Source organism: Hypanus sabinus, chromosome 29 (assembly GCF_030144855.1).
Source record: "Hypanus sabinus isolate sHypSab1 chromosome 29, sHypSab1.hap1, whole genome shotgun sequence".
Lineage (NCBI taxonomy): Eukaryota > Metazoa > Chordata > Chondrichthyes > Myliobatiformes > Dasyatidae > Hypanus > Hypanus sabinus.
The window spans coordinates 18,628,520-18,645,528 of NC_082734.1; the positions used below are offsets into that span (position 1 = coordinate 18,628,520).

The window sequence follows — 17,009 nt, forward strand, 5'->3', positions numbered from 1 at the left end:
GCTGGGCGGAGCGGGTTCCGGAGGGTGGAGCTGAGGGTCGGGCGGGCGAGCGAGCGAGCGACGGACGTGCACGGCTCTTTCCTTGTTCCTTCAGGAGGAAAATCGACGGAAAATGAGAGGTTTTGGCGGAGACCGCGATCGTGGCCGAGACAGGGGAAGGTAAGGCGAGGATCTGGGCTACTTTCAAGAGGGGTGAGGTCGAGAATCGAGGTAAAACAGATTAATTAGGCAGCACCAGACTCGGGCCTTGTCGAAACACCCGATTGACGGCTAAATTATCAGTAGCCCGAGCCGCGAACCATCGATGCCTGACAGGAATGACTCTCGGCCTGGATTATGCGGCTCACCGTTTGCGTAAGCCAGTTCATTCCGGTTGGTGCCGATTACCGTGAATAGACGCAGCTGGTCCCGCCTTCCGTTGTTTTCCAGCTCGGATTGGAGGGATTGGCGTCTACTCCTCCTCTAACTGGTTACTCTGCCTGCTGGTTAATTCTTCATCCCGATTGGTCATGGTGGTGTCAATTATCACTCCTCACATCCGGGCCCTTGTCCGATGAAGTGATGACGTAAATGACAGCAGAGACCGGAAGTTGGGAGGCAGGTTTGGGTACTGCATCGCCAAGACCGAGGCCTCTAGGAGTCCCAGTGAACTCTGCCCGCAAATGCTGCTTGGCCATGTGTACTTAATTCACAATAAAACCGCAGATACCCGCAAACAAAAAAATGCTGGAAATAATCAGCAGATTAGATAACCTCTGTAAAGAAAATATTTTAACATCTCACTTGCAATGTTAGTTCAGTAATCAATATGACTAGTGCATAACACAAGTGTTGTTTGTGTTCTTGTTTCTGACGGATCTGATTTCTCTGCAACAGCAATGGGCCACGGTTTGGTGGAGGCTCATCACTGGGAAAGAAGTTTGGACAGCCTGGGGAACGTCTTAGAAAAAAGAAGTGGGACATGGATGAGCTGCCAAAATTTGAGAAGAATTTTTACGTAGAGCATCCTGAAGTGGTTAGGTTAACCCCAGTACGTATCATTCTGTTGTATAATATTCTGAGTGAAATTCATGTTATTCATGGTGCTTGTTCTGCTTGCTGAATTGGATGTTAAGGTTATGATGTATTGATTTTGGTTATGATATTGGCACAGACCTTTTGCACAGCCACAGTGTTACTAGTTTTACCTTAGCTCTTGGTCCTAACAATCCACAACCTACAGTACTGTGCAGAAGCCTTAAGTACATGTAAAATGAAGATTATTTCAAAAATAATGAAATTAAAAGTTTCTAAATACCTAAAAGAGAGTAAACAAGAAAAAAAACTAAATCAAATCAATATTTGCTGTGACTACCCTTTACCTTTAAAACTGCATCAGTTTTCTCGGCTACATTGTTAGGTTTAACCTGAAGTTTTATAAGGAAGTCGGTTGGTAGGTATCTTGGAGAACTTCCCTCAGTTCTTCTGTGAACTTTGGCTGTCTCGCTTCTGTCTCTCTGGATAATCCTAGACAGCCTTGTTAATGTTGAGATCAAGGCTCTGTGAAGACTGTATGTGTTGCAGAACTTGTTCTTTCATTGAAGATAATTTTTATGACTATGGCCACATGTTTAGGTCATATTCCTGCTACAAAATGAAGTTGGGACCAATCAGACCCCTTCATGATGCTATTACATGATGGATAAGAATCTGTTTGTGCTTCTCAGCATTGATGATTCCATTAATTCTGACTAGGTTACCAATATCATTTGCAGAAATGCAGCCCCAAACCTGCAAAGAACCTCTGCCATGCTTCACTGTTGGCTGCAGACATTTGGCCATGTAGTGCTGTCCAGCTCTTCTTTAGACAAACTGCCTCCTGTTTGGGCCAAAAATTTCACATTTTGCTTTGTCAGTCCATAGCACCCCAGTCCTTGTGCTTTTGTGCATAGGTGAATCTCTTGGCTTTATTTCCATTTTGGAGGAATGGCTTTTTGGCAGCAAATCTTCCATGAAGATCAATTCTGACAAGACTTCTCCAGCCTATAAAAGGGTGTAATTGGGTTCCAATGGTCTCTGTGAGTTCAGAGCTGATAGCAATGGTTTCCTCCAATTTAGAAGAGACATCAGTTTGATGTATCTCTCATTTCCTGCACTCAGTTTCCATGGCCAACCAGTGTTTCTGATCCTCAATCTAGCCTGTTTCTTTGCTTCTTAAGAAGAGTTTGGACAACACGTCTTGAAACTCCTGTCTGCTGCGGAATTTCAGCTTGGGAGACAACTTGCTGATGCAGGATAACCTTGTGTCTTCTTGTTATGCTCACTCTTGCCATGATGTAAGAAATGATTCGAGGGTTAAATTGTCACTTCTGCTACACCCATGTATTTTAGTTTAATCGTCCTCAGTCAAGTTTGATTCCTTCTATACCAGTCTCCATTTTAGATAATCAGTTCACTTCATTCAACTCATTATGTCACTGATCATTAGCTCTTGTTTGTTACCTTTATTTAATCACGCACTGGGCTGTATACCTACAAAGTAATCAAATTTTTATTTGAAGAATGGCCTACACTTAATGTATTAACTTCTTTAATGAAATACAAAAAAATCTCTTAACTTTTTTTTGGAAAATGTTTGGAAATCTAAAATTTGCTTCTTTTCTAGTGACAGTAATGAAGAAAATGCATTTTGCAGAATATGTTGCATATACAACAGTTCATCTCTGTGTGACAGGCGAACACACATCATAGACCCTGCTTTATTATTTTGTACATTATATTATTACGATTTTACACTTATTATCAGTTAAGTATACTGCTAAGTGTTTTTAAATGTTGCTGCTGCGACAAGAGAATTTACCACTCAGAATCAATAAATATTATTAGAAGACAAAAAATAACTCAAAAACAAAATTTATATTAAAAAATCTAGGATGTAAAGACTTTGCACAGTTCTGTATATCAAAGTCAGTCACCTCAGCTTAGAATATATTTGGGAATTGATCTTCTTTGGCAGAGAATCCCACTCCAGCCTGTGGGTATTAAATTGCTGCAGTTAAGTAATGATAAGACTTCTGCACATTGCCAAGGTTGCTACTGATAAGAAACTAACCAACTATACAGGTAATTACGGCTAATGTGGACTAGATTAATGATAGGGGTTCATGGCATTAAAAAGGTTGGAACTTCTTGGTTTAGATTAGCCATTGAAAAAAAAATTTGATAGGGCATGGTAGGATAGATGCAAGGACTATAATTTCCCTAATTTATGATCACTGTCTCAAAATAACAATTGAGTATCTAGAAATGAAATTCGGTCAAACAGAAGATGTGAATTTATTTGAGGTAGTATATTCTAGATTACAATCTGTTCTCCTTGGAATCTTGCCAATGAGATCTTTGTGGCTTCTGGATACTAAATGCTAGAATTGTATCTTCATTTACCAAACCTGCATCATTCTGAATAATTCAAATGACCCTATAACCTTCTCTGATTGTGGGAAGTTTTTGTGACAGTTGACATCCAATTTAGAAATCTGTCAGTTTTAGAAAACTAACAAAAATTTGCGACAATGGGGATAGGGTTTATGAATGTAATGTAAGTTCTTACGTACTGTGGAGAGCAAATGAAAAGTATAAAAATGTTGTTGCTTTCAGTCTGCAACTGAAGATGTTTTCCAACATGTGTACCTGGTGACACCAATAAATCTGTTCGATAATTCTATTAGTAAGCGTCTTAAAAAAAATTGGGGAACTGGTTACTAAGATTTGGCTTGAATATCCTAGATAATGGTACAGAATGCACAGGTTAGGTGAGTTAATTGGGGAGGTAATTATGTGATTATTTGTTTAGTTAACAGTGCAGTAAGATGAAGCAAGGTGTTAAGTTGACAGCTTTATTGTGGATGCAGGTGTGTGCATACACATTTCATTAGGAAGATAGAAATGTGAACTCTGCTTCTTAAAATATTGTTCTGGCAGTAGGAACTAAAATTACAGATAGACGGGTCTGGAAAGCACCGTTTATAGTTTAGCAAAATGTGAAATTGTTGGGATTTATTTCCAGAGATAAAGAACTTGGAGTGAACGTGTAAATTTGCAGTTTTCACCTCTCAGGTCATGATTGACAAGCAGGAGGGATTGGAAAATTGATTCATACAAGGTCTGCCAGAACTAGAGAAAAGACTGCTTGGTAAGGGACACGGGTTGGGTTCTGCTAAGTAGGTTTTAGGGACAATAATGGGAACGTATTATCTGCTAAATTAAGCAGATTTTGGAAAAACCTTGAAACATATTTGGACTGATAAATTGAAGGAATGCCAGTGGTATTAGTACTGAAGTTGAAAACTTAATTTGGATTGCTTTTTGACTCTCTTGGCAGTTTGAAGTGGATGATTTCCGTCGGAAGAAAGAAATTACTACAAAGGGAACAGACTGTCCAAAGCCAGTGTTCCAGTTTCATCAAGCCAATTTCCCTTGTGAGTTTATCAAATGTGGTGTCACTTTCATTTCATCAGCTTATTTACAGTGAAATTGTCAGATTCTAATTTTGCAGCTTGTGAAAATAAGGAAGCAGCTCTTTCAGTTCAGTAGTCTATTGTACTAAATCATTTTGAATCCAGGTATTGTTGATTAGTGTTTACAATATCTCATTATGTTAACAAAAATTACGGGAAAAAGTCATCATGCGTGGATCTTAAAGCTTTCTCAATTGAGTGTGAAATCTGGTTGACCTTGGCACCATTGCTTCAATTGAACACTTCCAGTCCTTTGCAAATTAAAGCTTCTTATAGATATTCTTGTAATCATATGTACCTTAATATCTGAATTGAGCGTCAGTGTATTCCATGACACATGATTGCAGTGTGGTGGAAACACACTTCTTGTGCAATTTATTCAGCAAGTTGATGCTTCAGACTTAGAAAAACCACCATACCATTTGTAAATGCTTTTATTAATGACTGCTGACAGTTGGTCAAGGTCAAAGTGCATCAGTAGAGGGCATGAAATAGCTTACATCTTCTCCCTTCCAGAAGCAGTTCGATGCTACTCCACTCTGTGTGAGGTCCCATTGATAATGTTAAAAGGATCTGTAATTCTGAGGAAGAGATATACAGTTAAATACTTAGAAGGATTTGGATTATAGTGCTCTTCAGTCATTTTACCTTAAGCTTTCTGGTCAGGATCTGCTATCATGAGAGTATATATCTAAAAACAATATTTTCAATATAATTTCACATTACTATCTGATTATATTTTGTCCGGTGTGTTGGGAATTCTGTAGCACTAATTACAGTTGAACAGAAATGTTTTACTTGATCTAGATGTGTTTTGTGTGTGCGCTACATTCCTTATCAGGTCACTCCTGTAGTTTATATAAATTACCTGTTACCTCTGATGTAGAGTTATCAACCTGAAATATAAGCTCTGTTTCTCTTCATAGAAAGCGTTGGAACTGAATATTTCCAGTGTTTTGCTTCATTTTAGATGTCTTGCAGTTTTTTTGTAATTTGCTGTTAAATGAAGGATTAGAGTGCATGCTTTCGCTATGATGCAGCATTTTGTATAACATCAGTAACTGCACTGAGCACATTTTAGTCCAGACTGTCTGGTAGTAGACTTGTTACCTGAGAACAGAAGATGGGGTACGAATGGAGAAAAGCAAAATCTCCAATACAAAGCTCTTGTCAGAGTGCAAACCTCCTTTGATTTGCATTATGATGGAGTGTTATGTTACATCAGCCTGGCCACAGCATTTCTCTGCTCTGGTATTGGCTAATTAGTTTACTGTATTCTAGATCTTTTTTAAAGTGTCTAGCATTAATATTTTGCTGCTTTTCCTAGCCTATGTGATGGATGTTCTGTGTTCGCTGAATTTTGTGGAGCCGACGCCAATACAGTGCCAAGGCTTTCCGGTAGCACTTAGTGGGCGTGATATGGTTGGAATTGCACAGACTGGATCTGGCAAAACTCTGGCTGTACGTACTTTTATTTTCATACCACTCGAGCAAGCAACGCTTAAAGATGGTTTTTGTTGCGGTAACGTGCAAAGGGGTCTGCAGGTTTGAATCCTTCAATATCAATAGCTGCATTTTTCTCATTGATGCCACAGAAATGTAGAGCACCACAGTCAGTAATGTTATGGCCCACCATATTCCTGTCACAGCTGCAGGCAAGCTGAGGTTCAAGTGCAGACTGCCAAAAGGCATATTGGGAACAGCATCAGGGATGCCAAAAAAATTAAGTGCCAATGTTGTGCAAATTACAGATGCTCTGAATAGGAAATGCAGCATGTAGTATTTCAGGGATAATGATTCAACAACCCAGATCAAATTAATCCTCAACTGTCCTGTCACATTCACATTTAGTCAAAAGTGGTGAGAACTCATGAGTGTTAATGTTAAAGCAAAAAGTATTCACAATCATGATCATCCACTAACGTTGAATGAATGATCCATTTTGGCTTATGAAGCCAGTCTCGATCTGAAACCATTTATTATTTGATATTCAATATCATTTAATGTCATTTCTAGTACGCTAATGTAAAGGAGAACAAAATAATTGTTAGTCCGGATCTGATGCAGCAGAAAAAAAGACAATAATATAAGGGTATAAGGGACACCATGATCATTTTTTTTTACTAAAAATACAGTAAATACGATACCATGCAAAAGTCTTGGGCACATATATAGCTGGGGTGCCTAAATTTTTTGCACAGTACTGTAGTAATTTTATGTATTGCATTGTATTGCTGCCACAGAAAAAAACAAATTTCATGACATATGTAAATGATGATAAACTTGATTCCGATGTGGGTCTCTATTGTGGACAGAGATTGGGAAGGGGGTAGGGAGGTTGGGAGGGGGGGGTTGAATATCATGATTGGGCAGGGGTGGGAAGCACCAGAGAGACATTCTGTAAAATCAAATGACCTTACCTGGTGTCTCAGGGCTATATGTATATGTGCTTGAGACTAATACACATTATTGAATACATTCAGAAGATAGCAGTTATATATTTATGAATTATATGTCCATAAATTGACATTAAGCAAAGGAGTGGCTGTACATAAGGTGACTAACAAAAGATGATAAAGGAGAGATGGGTTAGTGGGTGGAGGGCTTGATCAGCCTTACTGCCTTGGGAAAGTAACTGTTTTTGAGTCTGATAGTCCTGGTTTGGATGCTATATAGCCTCCTCCCTGATGAAACATCTGAGCGCCCTAAGGATAGATTTTCTGTAAAGACTGGGAAAAGATAATGTCCAAACTATAGAGCTAGACTTGCACTGCAGAACTAGGCATGCTTTTAGCTGAAATGTTACAGTGCAGTAATAATTGTGATATCTACCGAACAATGTGGAAAGTTGCCCTGGTATTTGTTTGGTAATTAACCAGATCGGATTACAATGTGTTCTACACTCAGTCATTAGCAGAGTGTTGGGAGGTGAATTTCAGAGCTGGGAGTGACTACTAACAACAAGAAGGCAGAATTTCAAGTGGCATCAAGGGGCCATGGTAAAACTTGTGTGGGCACAAGCTGTGCAGCCTTCCACAAAATGCACTCCAATTACTTGGCTGGGTGGCTCTGACAGCATCTTCCAAATTCACGACCTGTTTGTCTAGGACAAGAGCAGCAGGCACATTGTATTTCACATATATTGGTTAGTTTGAATATATAGAAGATTTAGTTTATGTGGCATTACAAATTTAATTTTTGATAGTTTTGATAGTAGAGTTGAATCATCTTGTAAGTAAATATATTAAATGATTAATTTGTGACTGAGGATTTCTTTATTTCCCAGTATTTATTGCCAGCCATCGTACACATTAACCACCAGCCATTCCTCGAGCGAGGTGACGGCCCCATTGTGAGTTCTTTAATTTAGACTCTTACATTATGTGTATCTTTGTTAAATTGCTTGTTTTCTGTGTTAGTTTTATAGTTGGGAGTAAGTTCACCAAATGATGACATTTAAAAGATGCCTTAAATGTATATTGCCCTATATAAGAGCAATATAAACAGAATTTGTAAGGAACTTGGAAATCTTAAAGACCCAACATTCAGTGGGCAACCTAGTATTAAGAGCCCTGAGCTCACCTGCTTCATCTGTTGGGTTGTGAATTTCCTGTACAGGAATTGGAGAAACTAGAGTGCTCGTACTGGAATCTGGAACAAAAAAAATGAACTGCTGGAAAACAACCTTTCTTTCCACCTGCTATTTCTACAGATGCTATCTAGCTTGCTAATTATTCTCAGCAGTTTAAGCATTTCAATTACTAACTCAATATCTAGCCTGTTTGAATCTTGGATACCAAGGGAGATACAGTATTATGAAATAGAATTGCATGACCTGTTTCTTTTCCCATATCTGGGTATTGAGAGTCTTTCTGTGTTTCTCCTTCCTCAGTGCTTGGTGTTGGCACCTACACGAGAGCTGGCACAGCAGGTGCAGCTGGTTGCTGAAGACTATGGGAAATCTTCCCGAATAAAGAGTACCTGTATTTATGGTGGTGCCCCTAAAGGCCCTCAGATCCGGGACCTGGAGAGAGGTATGTGGGACAATGACGGGCTGTATTTTTTGTTTCACAGGATTCTGGGGCCTCTTGTATATGTTGATCTTACTCTGAAGCTCTGTGGTTGCTTGTGTAATTTCAGGCCATCCTAGTCCATCATTGAGCTTATTTTAAAAGAGTAACAAAAAGTATTGTTGAGAGCAGTGCAGTTGATATGGTCAACATGGGCTTAAATGAGGTCTTAAATACCAGTTACCATGTTGAAGAGTGGTCCTAAAAGTTGGAGCCCAGGGAATCCATGGAAAGTTGGAAAATTAATTTAAAATTGGCTTGGCAGTAGGGGACAGGATGATGGTAGAAGTGTGCTTTTATGATTGGAGGCCTTTAATTAATGTGTGTATACCGTAGAGATTGCTGTTTATACAAACTATTCAGATATGAGTGCAGGGAGGTACAATTACAAGTTTGCAGATGATGCACTTAATTGTGTTGTTGATGTTGAGGAGCATGATTTTGGACAAACCACAACCTTGATGAGTTGGTAAGATATTAACAGCAGTGGCTGATGGAATTTAATCGCGATAAATATGAGTGCTCATTTTTGCAGACTGGCTGGGTAGGATATACATAGTGTGATGGGGTTTTCAGAGTATTGAGGTTGATGTAGATATACAAGTCCAAGAATACTTTTAAGGGGCAGCACAATTATGTAAGGTGGTGAAGAAGGTCCATTTGATGCTGTTCTTTCACCTGAGCATTGAATGTAATAGCAGTGTGATTAATGATACAACTTTATAACTGATTGATTAGATCGCCACTGGAGCAAAGTATCACCAAAGTAGCAGAAGAACATGATTGTAGTTGGAGAAGAAATTCACTAGGATGTTGCTTAAGATGGATCATTTGCATTCTGTTGTAATTTTGCCTTATTCTAGGAGTGGAAATCTGTATTGCAACACCAGGCCGTTTGATTGACTTTCTGGAAGCTGGAAAGACTAATCTCCGACGTTGCACTTACCTGGTACTCGATGAGGCTGATCGTATGTTGGATATGGGCTTTGAGCCTCAGATTCGAAAAATTGTGGAGCAGATTCGGGTAGGATTTCCTTTTCTTGTTATAACAATTACTATTAAATAACTTAAACCCAAATAGAATTCCTCATTCTATCACAATGGAAAGTAATGCCAAAGTAATTTCAGGGGACTTGAAATTATGGGAGATCATAATTGGTGACATGGTTTCATGGTGGAGACCAAAAAACTGCCTTTGTTTCTTTTAGCCGGACAGACAGACTCTGATGTGGAGTGCCACTTGGCCAAAAGAGGTCAGGCAACTAGCTGAGGACTTCTTACGGGATTACATCCAGATCAATGTTGGAGCCCTGGAGCTGAGTGCCAACCACAACATCCTTCAGATTGTTGATGTATGTCAGGAGACGGAGAAGGATCTGAAGTGAGTTGTAATCTTTTTTTATAATTTAATATCTTGCTGAGGTTGAGTTTTGTGGTATATAAAAACTGATGTTTGAATTTGTGTTTAATTGTAGATTGCTCCATCTGCTGGAAGAAATCATGGCAGAGAAAGAAAATAAAACAATCATCTTTGTAGAAACCAAGCGTCGCTGTGATGACTTGACCCGCAGGATGAGAAGAGATGGGTACGCTTTAGCCATCATGAACTCAGAGCTGGAACAATTAGCTTATAAATGTTAAAGAGAATCTAGATTTCTTGTTGTATTCCAGAGTGTAGTTCAGGTGTGTTTAGATTATTTCCTGTGATTACTAGTTTAAGTGGAGCACCATAATTGACTGGATGAAAAGCATTGCGGTTATATATTTAATGGAAAAATCAAAAAAGAAGTAACGAAGCTCAAAATCTGAAATAGAAACTTAAAATGATTCTCAGCATTTGGGGATCAAAAAAGAAGTAACGAAGCTCAAAATCTGAAATAGAAACTTAAAATGATTCTCAGCATTTGGGGAGCTGTGAAGGAGGAAATTAGTTACCATTTCAGGTTAGTGATAAAGAGTTGCAAGATTTGGGTGCAATACGTTGAAGGATTAGTGTTCTTTCTGTGGTAGGCATTTGGTGCAATATGAGGCAGAATAGGTGAATGCTGGTGCTGATGGAGTGGTGGATAGGAACACAAACCTGTTTACATTTGGAAAATTAGAAGCAGCAGAAGCACAGTTGGGTTGTGTTGCATAAAAGATTGTACAACATTTTTTTCCTCCTTTCAGCTGGCCAGCAATGTGCATTCATGGAGATAAAAGTCAGCCAGAAAGAGATTGGGTCCTTAATGGTAAGAATATTAACATAAGAAACAGAAGTAAACCACTTTGTCCTTGGGTTTACTTTGTCACTGTTGTGGTTGATCAAATCTTCTGCCCAATCTTTCTGACTCTTGTAATTTAAATGTCTGTCAATCTCTGTCTTGATTATATCTAGTAGTGCTGTCTCCACACCTTTTTAATGTAAAGAATTCTGAGAATTTCCAGCTATAAAAGACATTTTTTCCTGTCTCCACCTGAAGCTGATGACTGAAGGTATACCTCCTGCTTGTATATACCCATCTTGAAAAACAATCCATTACCAATCCCCTTCAGAATGTTATGTTTCAAGAAGGTCACTTAGCTCTTCTGAGTTTCTGTGAGGATCAACTTGTTTAACCTTTCTTCATCTGTCAACCTCTTCCAGGAATTGCCAGAGATGTTTGGGGGTGGGGGGGGGGGGGAGAACAGACGTACTTTCATATTTGGCTGTTGAAAGCAAAGTTTATATATAAATAACAAAATGCAGTCAGTGCTCACATGAATATTGTAATGAGTTGCTTAAACATTAGATGAACTGCAGCTGTTTTTTAAATTTTATAATACATCCTTACTCATTGCATAGTACCTACAGATCAAAAGCGGGTTTCATAATACATAATAACTTAGAGGAGTCTTTCGTCCATTGAACATTTTTGGACTTAACTATTTACTCTGAAAGGAAAACTCCATGGTACCTCAGATAATACCTGGCACAAAATTTACGTTCTGCTACTGTTATTTAAAACCTAGTTGGCTTTTATGCATTAACTAGATTACTTTTCCAACCTTGGAGTGCAGCAATTCCCCTGATAACAGGATTGTGCCACTACGTCAGTGCTGTCCCGGAACACTTCAGATTGAATGACTATCAGGCTCTTGTGATCCTGTTGTATATATCCATGTCAGCATATTCAGTCTGGCTCTTTTACTTCTTAATTAGTTAGAATCGGCATCATCTTAATGCCATGTTTTCCCACAGTCAGAACAAAAAAATGCTAATACTGGAAGTTAAATGAAAACCAAAAATGCTGTATATACTCAGCAGTTCAGGCTACATCTGAATAAAAATCAGAAATGTGCTTTGTGCTCACCAGGTCAGTCTACATCTCCAGAGAAAGAAACAGTTATTATTTCGGTCTTTCATCTTATTGAATCTAAATTTTAGAATATATGTAGTCAATATTCAAAATAACCTGTTGGTAGTATTTATTAGAGTTAAATACTTCTTTTTACTTAGTTCCCCATGACGTGTATTGTAATACTTAATTCAGCAGCTGCTTCACATGAAAAACTCTTATCTTTGTTCCACCTCTTCCATCTATGTTAGGTTGTCCTTTATTGTCTATTTGTTAATGCATTGATTATTTTCTGATTCTGCTAATTTCCTTAAAACTTGAGCTTTCTTATATTAAAACAAATTGGATCCTTATTCTGAATGCCTTTCAGAATTGTGCATGATACTGAAACTATGGTGCCCGGTTCTACATTATCTCCCTAAATGGGTTTTTATTTTGCTGTTTATCCTGCCACTAGTGCAGAATGTCAATTGTTTCTAGCTGTTGGCTCTCTCTTCACAGTGAGCTTTACATAATTTATACTGCCCTTACTGTTAGCTAAGGTCACAAGCAAAGAGGAGTGATAATGCCTGGAGTTCACTGATCCTCATTTGTGATATTTAATATTAATGTATCTAACAGAACATTTTTAGCTGATTTTGATTATCTCTCTGGTTGTTTAGATGTTATTTATTTACAACTGTTCTTCGATTGTGCTCTTATCATTTGATATGTGCTCCGTTCATGACTGTTTTAAAAATTTGTGTATTTTTATACTGGAGATGTAATATTTATGTTCCTTGGCATAAATTTATTAAATTGGGTTCAGTTCCATTCTCCAGAAGCTCTACCCCCTTTGCAGTGGTTAATATGTTAACAGTCACGAAGTATAACAGTGTTCATTGAACTGCTTTTCAATTTTATTGAATGCCGTTATGCCAACTTTGTACTCACTTTGACTATAATCCACTTTCTGTTCAACATTCTGGAAGATGAGCAAGCCTTATGTTTCCATAAAATTTACATATTTGACAATTCTTTTTGGTGTATATTTGTTATGTGATCTGGTGTGAAGTGTCTTGGGCTGATGTCCTGTACTTGGACATGAGAAATCATTCTGTTCTGCACAAATTATTGTTTATCTTCTCCTTGGGGCAAGAGTATTCTGCAGGAAAATCTGCATCCTTTAAGCTGGCTTCTATTTTAATCGCTTTAAATTAACTGCAAAAATGAGGGAATTGAAAGAGAAAGTAGTCTGGTTTTGCCTTTCTTAAGTAAAGCACTTTTCTTTTCTCTCTGCAGAATTCCGATCAGGAAAAGCACCCATCCTTATTGCAACTGATGTTGCATCTCGAGGTTTAGGTTTGTACTTGACTTGTTTACAGAAAAATGCTTTTCAAAACAGACTCTGAAATTTACTGACGTGGGAGAGATTGTAGTTAAAGTGATGAACCATGATAACCTCACCATCTTGAGTATGTTAACTAAGTGGCTTAATTTTGTTTTTTAAAATATCTCTTTGTTTTTATATTAAGGTACAGGCCTGCGGCAAGGCCTAGGCATGACAAAACGAGCACCAAGAGGGAGAGGAGATATCCATCTACCGCCACTTACATAAACCAAGCTTAGCCTTACCATGTGGGGCCTTTAACCCCTATGCACTGGGCTGGCTGTCCAAAATTCGGGGTCTACGGATAATGTTTACCCCATCTACTGTTACCCAGCTCGCCCTGGCACTGTCTGGTTCAACCTCTGCAGCAGATTGGTTCATTAAAATAAATAGGGTCTTCAGATGATGTGCTTGTCAACTGACTGAATTTCCAGCATGGCTTGCTCATTTGGAGTTTAAGCCCCACCCCCAGCCACTTTTGAAGAGAATATCTTAAACATCTTGACTTGCCTATCAAACTAGCGTAGTGTAGCACTGAACCAGTGGAGCTTTATCCATTTTAGTTCCAGGTAATCTTCCCCATCTACTTCAGATTAGTGTACAGTGGGGCTGGATTAATGGTGCTGTGCACTGTGAACTCTCAATTTAGGTAAGATTCTTGGTTTTGTGGCTAAGGAAGAAGCAGATATAAGTATTTAGTAGTGTTTATTTTTGGGTGGTCACCAGATTTAATACTTAACCACAGGGCAGTTTAATGCCAGTATAAAGTTATTAGGAGTTAAAATGTTAAAAGGAGTTAAAATCCATGTAATGATATTAGTTGCTTTCTACGGAACAATTTTTCAGTGTAACGTATATGGCACTGTAATAGTTTCAAATTATGCAATAATTCAGAGGAATACATATTAGAAGTTTGGAAACCACAGTGGGGCAATTCAGCTGCCCAATAAGGGACATTGAAGCATGTTTTTGTTATATACTAATGTCATTGGTTTGTATTATTTGAATGAAATGCTTGTTGACAGATGCAGGCAGTTTGGTATTTGGTAAGTTGGCAGCACTACTGATCTGCTATACGTGCACATGTAAAATACTTTTTATGACTTGCTTGCTGAAGCAGTTTTGATTAAAGAGCTTGTATTTGTAAGTGATTACTATGGAATAGTTTTGATAGTTGACTCAGTCTGCATTACTTGTGGGTGCGCTGATAATTGGCGTTGAAATGGGATTAGCTTTCTTTTTTAAAGAGGCGGATACAACTTAACATGGTATATCCCCAGTTTGGTCCAGAAGAGCTTTTTTACAGCTATACTGCATTAATTTTCTAACTGCTGGAATCCAGTACAATCTTAATATTTTACTGGCAAGCATCATTATCTGAAGCCCTGTTCATTTAAAACCAGCACAAGCCAATTCCAAGATCAGAAAATTGAAAGCAGAACCAAAATTCCCCTGTTGAAATCTGACTTTCTCCTCTCATTCAAATTTGACACACCTGATAATTGGCTTACTTGCTGAAACTAAGGGGCGTGTGGAAATGTCTGCTGATTAGGGGTTTCACACCGAGCACTGCATTTAAATGGCAGGCCAGTTCTGCAATCAATCTGTTAAGTGACTTGGAGCTAGAAATAAACTTTTCTAGCCACTGATGTGGATGGGAAGACTGCATGGACTGACTGTTACTGGCCCACTATTTCAGACTGAGATGGACAGACTGTTCCGAAATAACCTCCCCTTTAACGGGCAAAGGTAGAAAGATAGGAATTAATGGTATTGTGTCCTTGGTCTCTGCAGGATTTGGCTACAAGTTTAGATTATGTCATCTTTGGAAAAAATGTCCCTTAATGGGGGAATTCCAGTTGGAACAGTTTGCTCATTCTTAGTACGGATACAGAAGAAACTACTTGATCCCCGCTGGTTCGCAGCAAGAGGCCAACTGATCCATCTGGAAAATTGTGGATTTGTGGCTCTATTGCAATCTTCGGGGTATGGTTTCTTATGAAGTGGAGTAATGTGGTGCAAACAGTTTACTCTCAACTATTGTGAAACCCCTACTGCCAAGCATGCCAAGTATCTCCCTCACCTTCACAGGACGTCATGTCGGGGCTTGTCCGGTTACATCTTGGGCCTGTCTGAGGTTTCACTGCCCGAAAAGCGGGTTGCAAAAAGGTTTGAAGGTAGGAATGAGTAGATTGCTGCTTTCTGCATCTTGCCTAGACACTGTTGAATTTGATACAAAACTGAGAACTATTTCATTTAGGTCAGTCTGTTTCTTGTTACCTATTGATTACAGCAGGCTGGGAAAAATTTGTTCTGAGGCATAGGAGAACCAATGGACAACTTTGTCAAGGTGCCACCTTAAAGGTGCATATTTGGGTCTGGGGCTTTGAGGTGTACGGAAAACTTTCCAAGAAGGCTCAATTATATATTATATATTAGTATAGCTACGACACATTTTGATCAAATGTCCACAACAGGTGCATTACCTAGTATTTTTCCCAGTCTGGCATTAACAATGGGCTCAGATTTTTTTTTTAATATGCAGTTTATGTTGTATACAGGCTGTTGCAGGATTATGCTAAAGCTTATTCAAAACAATACTTGAGAGAATCTAGACTTATGTTCCACACTTTTTCCTGTCCCTATTCCTTAACATAATAACTTTCCTGTCCTTTGTATCATCAGCTAGGATTGGATTTGCAGGAGTTACTCCACAGAAGGTCTCCACAGCTGCACTATCAGAGCCATCTCTTGCCAGTCAGTGGGAAGTGTGCTACTGGACAGGGATAAAAATAGAGACGGTGAACAAGACTCTTGTATTGCATCGTGAATCACCAAATATTGTTATTGTTTGGTTTTGTCAGTCTGATTGTTTCTCAAGGTAATAGGATACTAAAAAAACATCTGTAATTTGAAGTACATAGGTCAGCCAACATAGGGCTTAGAGTCCAAGTGGGGTTATCGCCAGATTGACCATGAAGCACACAGGTGCTGTTAGTAGATTTTCTTGTGTACTCTTCACTTTTTATTTTTAGGCTATTCCACTGTTCAGTCAATGAGAGGGTGCCACTATATTCAATTTCCAATATTTTTATTGGAGTTCTTGGTGATCCAAGAAGTAGGAAAAAAAAGTTGGGCTTTGCAATCATTTACAGCTTAAAGTGGTAAAATGCACCCTGGAATGTGAATTGTGAGATTAGAACCTAAAGAGGATGCTGGCAACAACTTTGCACAGTAGATTACAATGATGGTGTAAGCTTTTGGCTTCACTATGATATAAATGGAGTTGCCCTTTTAGAATGGGGTACAGATCAAAGCTGGCTACCTGAGATCTGTATCTTGTGTACATTGTTTGTGTCCATTTCTATTTGATATCAATATGTGCTTTAATATGAATATTTTTCATTTCTCGTGTATACTTTTCCTCTCTGTCTCTTGTTTATCGCTGTCTTGGGATTCAACATAGAAACACTCGCCAATGAAATAAGGAATAGCAAGTGAAACTTGAGCCCATTTTTGTAATGAGAAACAGACTTGAAAAATAGTTTGTCAGTAAATTGTAAAGAAAAAAAATAATTTGAGTCTGGGCAATAGATGCAGTGTGGGCTGGGAGTTATTGGAGAGATTTGGTTTGAGGACCTTATTTAATGACTGCGGTCCTCTGGTGCTACATGAAAGTCGGGCTGCAGAAAAGCCATCCATCCCAACGTGTGAGACTTCTCGCTACAAGGGAATGCTCGATGCATGCTCTCCCAGC

The 17,009-nt window shown here is 38.6% G+C and overlaps 1 protein-coding gene across 3 annotated transcripts in view; it reads left to right on the plus strand.

Annotated features, from left to right (window-relative positions):
• LOC132383090 (probable ATP-dependent RNA helicase DDX17) overlaps window positions 1-17,009 on the plus strand; it is a 26,120-nt gene continuing 9,111 nt past the window's right edge. The window contains exons 1-12 of one of the 3 annotated variants that reach the window (XR_009508545.1): window positions 1-159; window positions 877-1,030; window positions 4,361-4,457; window positions 5,824-5,957; window positions 7,783-7,848; window positions 8,389-8,530; window positions 9,430-9,590; window positions 9,775-9,947; window positions 10,042-10,152; window positions 10,736-10,797; window positions 13,165-13,224; window positions 15,344-15,429. Coding sequence is in view for 2 of the 3 variants with exons in the window: in XM_059953872.1 (XP_059809855.1) it covers window positions 113-159; window positions 877-1,030; window positions 4,361-4,457; window positions 5,824-5,957; window positions 7,783-7,848; window positions 8,389-8,530; window positions 9,430-9,590; window positions 9,775-9,947; window positions 10,042-10,152; window positions 10,736-10,797; window positions 13,165-13,224; window positions 13,398-13,480 (1,290 nt within the window). In the remaining variant the exon portion in view is untranslated. Of the gene's footprint in view, window positions 160-876; window positions 1,031-4,360; window positions 4,458-5,823; window positions 5,958-7,782; window positions 7,849-8,388; window positions 8,531-9,429; window positions 9,591-9,774; window positions 9,948-10,041; window positions 10,153-10,735; window positions 10,798-13,164; window positions 13,225-13,397; window positions 13,676-15,343; window positions 15,430-17,009 lie in introns of those variants that run through there. The other 2 variants (XM_059953872.1, XM_059953871.1) reach the window with 2 other exon arrangements.